The 7500-nt window shown below is 32.2% G+C and overlaps 1 protein-coding gene across 8 annotated transcripts in view; it reads left to right on the top strand.

Annotated features, from left to right (window-relative positions):
* LOC113815023 (sodium/calcium exchanger Calx) overlaps positions 1–7500 on the top strand; it is a 159278-nt gene that overhangs the window by 150683 nt on the left and 1095 nt on the right. For all 8 annotated transcript variants that reach the window (XM_070122417.1, XM_070122427.1, XM_070122421.1 and 5 more), the window contains 7 exons: positions 1617–1810; positions 2178–2322; positions 2472–2650; positions 3042–3192; positions 3684–3862; positions 4216–4313; positions 4556–7500. The exon at positions 4556–7500 is cut by the window's right edge and continues 1095 nt beyond it. In XM_070122417.1, coding sequence (XP_069978518.1) covers positions 1617–1810; positions 2178–2322; positions 2472–2650; positions 3042–3192; positions 3684–3862; positions 4216–4313; positions 4556–4688 — 1079 coding nt within the window. In that variant the 3' untranslated portion in view covers positions 4689–7500. The remainder of the gene's footprint in view (positions 1–1616; positions 1811–2177; positions 2323–2471; positions 2651–3041; positions 3193–3683; positions 3863–4215; positions 4314–4555) is intronic.

Below are 7500 nucleotides of genomic sequence, written 5' to 3'. Positions count from 1 at the left end.
ACACCACACATATACATACACAAACACCACACACATACACACACACACACCACACACACACACCACACACCACACACACACACACCACACACACACACACACACACACACATACACACACACATACACACACACATACACACACACACACACACACACACACACACACACACACACACACACACACACACACACACACACACACACACACACACACACACACACACACACACACACACAATCATTTGGTAGTTAACAGTTATTTGAGAGTTAAGGGATAAAACTAGGCAAGATATTTCATGTTCTTTATTTATGCATTACAAGTGTAAGATAATGAATGTTTTGATTCTTGCTTTACAGATAGTATGTCTGATCTGGATACCAGTAATATTTGGTATAGTTTGGCAAGTTTAAACATTTGACTGAGATGTTTGTTTGCAAGAAGAGCTTGTACGCTATTATTCAACATTTATTATTGAAGCTGCCTGTCCAATAGCAGATTGTATGTTACCAATAGTCTTGTCTGTTGAGACAGAAAAGGTGCTGAGATTATTTATATGATATTCCAGTTCTTTGAACTTTCTCCAAATAATCATTGTATGCGGTTTTAAAATCTTTAAGCATCATTGGAAAGTCCTTAATCAGGGTATTTATTTTGTGATTGGTCATTGATTTCTTAATTATGTTTCCTTAATTGATATTGCTTTTTTACTTTTTTGTACCTTTTAATGTCCTCTTATATATGATAACTAAGAGCAGCGTAGCTTACTTTGCCATACATAAAAAGAGCTCTATACAAAGAGCTGTGTGTATATATATTATGTGCTTTGTGTAATGTAAAGAGAAATTTATGTGTTAAAGATATTGAAAAGAGATTAAAAGAATTTGAAAGACAGTAGGAGTTTAGTAGCTGTCTAATATGGTAGAAGTTAGGTTTCATGTTAATTTAGTTGATATTTGTAGTATGTGTACATTTATATATGTATTAAAGTATATTAGGTGCAGTGGACTTTCTAGCACACAAAATGTCATAGAATCATTAATCTAGCTTAATTGCTGTTTCTAAAGTATTTTAAAGGTTTTGATTCTGGACTCCTTTGTCCTTTCAAAAAGGTTTAAGGACAAAAAATATGAGTAGATATTTTACTGTATTGAATGAGCATTGATAACACTCAAATTTATCTATATTAACAAGAATGTGTTGAAACATACATCTCAGTTCATATAAAAAAATTAAGGCATAATTATTTTTACCACTCATCACTTATGCATTGTACAGACACAGTGTTTGTGTTAAAGGATATTGATACACTGCACTGTAAAGGTTGACACTGTGCAAAATAAGTATACAGAGGAGTTTGCAGTATTTACCACTGGCACAGACCTGCTGCATATGATTTTTTTCCTTTTTACTCTTTTTTTTTTTGGATGTAGAAGTTTTAGCAAGACTGTTGATCTAGCAACACATTTTTGAGCAAAGTTGCAAAATTTAAATATATTTTTTGAAGTATCATAGACATATGAAACTAGCTGCATTTTTCTTAGAGCTAAAACAAATTGTTTTTCTGGACTGATAAACAAAATCTGTATTACTAAAGTATTATCCCATGTTTGCAGAACCTGGTATGGTAATGTTCCAGAAGCGAGGTTTTCTTGTAAAGGAGAGCATTGGTAAGGCAATCATCCCTGTAGTGCGAAAGAATGGAGCTGACGGGGAAATTACTGTGAAATGGAGGTCAATTGACAAAACTGCTATCTCAGGAAGGGACTTTGAAGGAGGGGAAGGTGTTCTCGTGTTCAAGCACACTGAGGTAAGGACAAGGGATAATGTGTGATAATTATTGTTGGATGTATAGATGGGAAGCAATGATATGATGGTTTAACTATTTAAATAACATGGGGAATATATTGCTAAATATTGTATAATTAGAATTTCAAATGCTCATTTCCATTTCTGAAATAGTGTATTGTGATTCATACTTTGTTTTATAATGAAGGCACTTTGAATTAGTTTTCCTTCATATCTCTCTCTTTTATATTTTAGTATTTTATTTGATAAAGATCAAGTGTCATAGATAAACAGTTACTGTCATAAACTATGCATTACATAAAAACATCTTGTATGTGAAAAAGTATACTTATGCCATAATTAATGGTTATCTATTTTCTTATAAACAGATTGAACAGAATATTGAGATTCCAATTATCGATGACATGACCCCAGAAAAAGATGAGCATTTTGAGATTGAACTTTTTGACCCAACTGGAGGAGCTAAGTTGGGCCAGATCAACCGCACAGCTGTTACCATTACCAATGATGATGGTGAGATCTAGCTTGTTATGAAACATGTATGGAATAGAAAGTTGCTGAAGAGTAGAATATGATTGAATGGACTTGGAAAAAGACAACAGACAGATCTTTCTTAACGACCATTCTCTTGTTTTCTTATCTCTTTTTTAATTTCTCGCTAGATTTCAACAATGTCTTGGCCAACATGATGATCATGACAAATGCCAATGTGCATGCACTGCAAGTTCACCATGAGACTTACCTGAGTCAGATTAAGGATGCTCTCAATGTTAATGGTGGTGACATTGAAAATGCAACGGGAATGGATTATGTGATGCATTTCCTTACCTTTGGGTGGAAAGTGAGTATACATGATTTTTTTTTTTTAATCATAATGCTACTGTACACACCTGCGCGCACACACACACACACACATGCACACAGACACACATGCACACAGACACACACACAGACACACACACAGACACACACACAGACACACACACAGACACACACACACACACACACACACACACACACACACACACACACACACACACACACACACACACACACACACACACACACACACACACACACACACACATACATGTGTTTGTATATGTGTTCATCTCATAGTAAATAACTGTTTTATATAAAAGATTACTACTTTAGATTTGAAAAGCTTGAATGGATAGAAATTGTATTAGATGATATTTTGGATTATATTTATCAATGTTTTTCTTTTCCAGATCATATTTTCTCTGGTGCCTCCCCCTGGCATACTTGGTGGATGGTTGTGTTTCTTCGTATCTCTCGGCGCTATTGGTTTGTTGACGGCAATCATTGGTGATTTGGCTGCCACATTTGGTTGTCTTGTTGGACTCAAGAACTCTGTTACTGGTAAGGACAGCTGAGGTTGTTAAAAATTCAGACAGTCATTGTCAAGACATGTGATTATGTGTTTAACCCCAAGCCACCGGGCATGGCATGTACATACATGCCATTGCCCAATGTGTGTGTTAGATTTAGTAATTGTTTTTAAATATAGATGGCTACAAAAGTACAGTCACCAATGAGCCATTATTGCAAATTACCTGTCTCACCTGTTTACCCTTTTCCTTGATTTTCTAATATATAATACTGCTGTTAGTAATGTCAGTAACAATATAGTAATTATAATGTTTATAACAAAAATAACAGTGCCAATATTGATAGCATTAGTAAAAAAGCGTTTTCCCACTTTTTCAAGGAAAAGTGAGGTCGCAAGATCTACTAATTGACTCCTTTGTGGCTAAGCATTGGCAGACCCATCTATGTGCAGAATGCAAGTGATTGCTGCTGTCTTCTGATATAGACATTAGTCTTAACATATATCTTTCTCCTCCCATTAGCCATCACCTTCGTTGCCCTGGGAACTTCACTGCCAGATACATTTGCATCCAAGACTGCAGCTGTTCAAGAGAAATATGCTGATAATGCTGTGGGTAATGTAACAGGTAGTAACTCAGTCAATGTGTTCCTGGGATTGGGAGCACCATGGCTCATTGCAGCAATAGTCAACAAGATAAGGGTAAGTCTAGCTTTTAGTTTGTAAATTAGTAAATGAAATTTTGAAATACTATTCAATTATTTCCCTCTTTCTTTTTTAACTTTTTCTGGTTGCACATTATTCTGTTGTGAAAATGGTGTTTGTATATGCACATTGGAAGTAATAATGGTAATGATTAAGATGGTTTAATGATTTGATGTACATTTTTTACCCTATTTTATTAATTCAATTTAAGATCATTTCTATTTAGATTCACTCAAGAAATATGGGGTAATAACCTGCTCAGTTGGTAATTAAGTATTACATTTCTATTCAGATTCTAATTGTTTGGTGATACACCACACTGTTGTGATAATTTCCCCTCATGCTTTCAGGGAAAAGTATTCTTTGTTCCTGCTGGTAACCTAGGCTTCAGTGTTGGCGTATTCACTGGTCTTTGTATTTTGTGCATTGGTCTCCTTTTGCTGAGAAGGTAAGTAGAAGATGAGAATGTTTCATGGAAATGGGTGTTGTAAATTGCTAGTAAGTCTCATATCTGCAGGAGAATATGATTAACAAGTTTGTTTCACTTCTTAGATATCTAGAGCCTTGACAATATCCATATTATTATTCATAGTTAGAAGGTTATTGAAGTATGTACTGAAATCAAAGTGAACTTATTTTATTGCATTCTTATGTTGTTATTCTTTGTTCTAACTGAATGGGCATTTTCAGATTCCTGGGAGTGTTTGGAAAAGCAGAGCTTGGAGGAAATGTTCCAATGAAATACGTTTCGGGAGCCATCATGATTTCGTTTTGGCTCATCTATGTGCTTTGTACCTCTTTCCAGGCTTATGGATATTTTTGAAGTGAAAATTTAGATGTTTGTTATGATTACCTGTCTCATTCTATTTGTAAGATTGCTTTTTTGTACAACTTTATTGTACTTCTCTCGGGAATTTAATTTTGGGGATACCCATCCTGAATTACATCTCTGTGATTACATAATCAGATTACAGATTCTTGCATAGACTCTTTTGGAGACCATGAAAGTGTGTCTTTTTAAAACCAAAAACATAATATTGATGTCTATGCATTTATTTAACAATCAAAAATTGCAAAGGAAAACTTCAAAGAATGAAAAAGAAAACAGATAGTTTTTACAGCCATCATCTATAATTTATGCATTTTTGTTCAAAGATCATAAAAAAAAACTATTTTGTGTACTTAAAGGTTATCACAATTTTTTTTTTTTACTTTTTTTAATAAATTATGGGGTATGTCCATTTATCCTCAGGGTAGCTGTAAACTTACTATGCTGTAAACTATTTTGCTGACATACTAAACATATGCCTTCTACAAAAAATTCAATGTGAAGAATGACAGGCCTGTCTCTTCATTTACTTTATTGCTACAGAAATAAGTAAGTGTACAGCAGCACCTGACACTGTAAATTCATTTTGTACTAAAGTAAATATTGGTAAGCTAATCATACCTAGTTTCAGGTGAGGTTAGAAGCATTCTTCCAAGCATGTTTTAGTAACTTTTAAGTTATGTGTATTGTAAGATTTACCATGCAGATACCTAAGAAATTATATGGGAAAGGAAATTTTGGTAAAGTTTCATGCGCAAGTATGCTTCCAGCCAAAGATTTAGGACAGCTTTCCAAAATTCACCTTTAGATACTCATGAAAACAACTGATCAGTTTTTTTGTTTTTTTTTATTACTAAATTGTAATTCCATATACTATTAATTACTTAAATACTGTTTTTCATTTCAGTATATCACAGGCCTCTATATGTCTCAAGTTAACTCATATGCATCAGCATTTAATTACTGCAGATTTATTCAGTATGTTATCTTCAATTATTTTTTAAAAATGTCAAATATTGGAAACAAAATTCAGGTATGAATTGATGTATAACTTGTTGACATATTATTGCTAGAATTTTATTTTTCAAAAATATGATCCAAAATAGTATGGGAAAAAACTACAAAATCTTTCAGTCTAATGATGTTATCCCATATTGCCCATTCATGAGCTGCAACTAGCCATTACATAAGAAATTAATTTTCTAATGAATACATACGTGCAAAATAACCAATCAGTCATAAACAGTAACCAAACAAGTATGCATATATACATGCTCATGAAGGGGTAAAAATGAAGGACCTGATTCCTCATTTTGAATGTATCATAGGCTAAGGTTATGTGCTTCCCAGGTTGGTTAGACAGCAGGTAAATTATACATTTTAATATAAATTAAACCATCAGCTGACTTTAGTATTTATGATTATTTAGATAAACGCATACGTGTGTGTTAATGTGTATGTATGAAATTGATATTTAGGCATTTACAAAAATGTATTTTGTATGTGTCCTAAAGATTATATGTATGGAAATGCATATAGATATACACAATTTTTTATGTTGTTCTTTGTTTGTCTTCTGTTTTTTTTTTTTTTTTTTTTTTCTAGTGGACGAATAATTTTCACAATGTAGTAAAGTCAAACACGTAAGGATCCATCTAGTTCTGCATTATAGAAATATTGGCTGTTGCTTTTACAGTTAGTGTTTAAATTTCATTATAAGAGAGCCATAATGCTAGCTGTTATAGTTATTAGGAAATTCACATTTGCACAACTTTGATGTTTTTGCTTTCAGAATTTAAAAAAAAGTTATATGGATCTTTGTTTTACTTTGAAAAAAATACATATTTCTTGATTTTCAGGATGTAGATTTAGGAATAACTTTAGCATTATTGATAGCACTCTCATGAATGACTCCTATTTTATTACTAATATCAAGCATGACATGAAACTACCTGTATTATAAATTTCTCATCATAAAAGTACCAACTCTTGTGTCATGGTTTTCATATATCTTGTAAGGACAGAGGTTTAATTATCATGTGTTAATGTGTTTATGCATTTCTAATAGCAAATTATGATGTTATTTATAAAAGAATCTCAGAGGAGGTGGAACTTAATTAGATTTTTTGATTCATAGACTTCAAGAGAAAAAAAAATAGATTTTTCTAAGGATATTCAATTGACATACTTTGTATCACTTTCAAATATGAATAGTAAGTACTTTTTTCAGCATATTTAGTATTGATGTGTGCCTTAATTTTAGCCAAAGAATTGTTTGTATATTATTTTTCCATGACTTGGTGATATTTTAGAAGTGTATTAGGGAGATTAGATCTTCCCTAACATAGAACATATGACAATTATGTATCAGTTGTGTGAATAATGCTATTGTGGCATTTTAATTACATATGTTGAGGTATTGACAAAACATAATAGTTTACATTTAACATGCTGTTTTCATGACACCTCAGTCAGTGATATAGAGAGGTAGTCTTTTTATACATCATATATTTTTCTGATTGCAAATCATAGCAAGAACTTTATGTAAAGAGTGTATTGCTTGTTTTCAAGTGATAGGCAGAAAAAGTTTTTGTATGGGACTTCTGTAAATGTTTGAAATTTATCATGAATTTTGTTTTTAGGAACAAAAAATAAGCATTGGAAAAGTTGTTATATAATAATCCTGTTGTTTATTTTATTGTATACAGAATATTATTAAAAATATAGGGTAATAAACATGGCTAATGTGAAAATATTGTTAATAAAAATATTTATATATTTTTTTATTCTAAATTTGTTATGAAAT

This window comes from Penaeus vannamei, chromosome 1 (genome assembly GCF_042767895.1).
Source record: "Penaeus vannamei isolate JL-2024 chromosome 1, ASM4276789v1, whole genome shotgun sequence".
Lineage (NCBI taxonomy): Eukaryota > Metazoa > Arthropoda > Malacostraca > Decapoda > Penaeidae > Penaeus > Penaeus vannamei.
The sequence above is the reverse complement of the archived record's forward strand: the minus strand, read 5'-3'. Positions and strand labels throughout refer to the sequence as shown.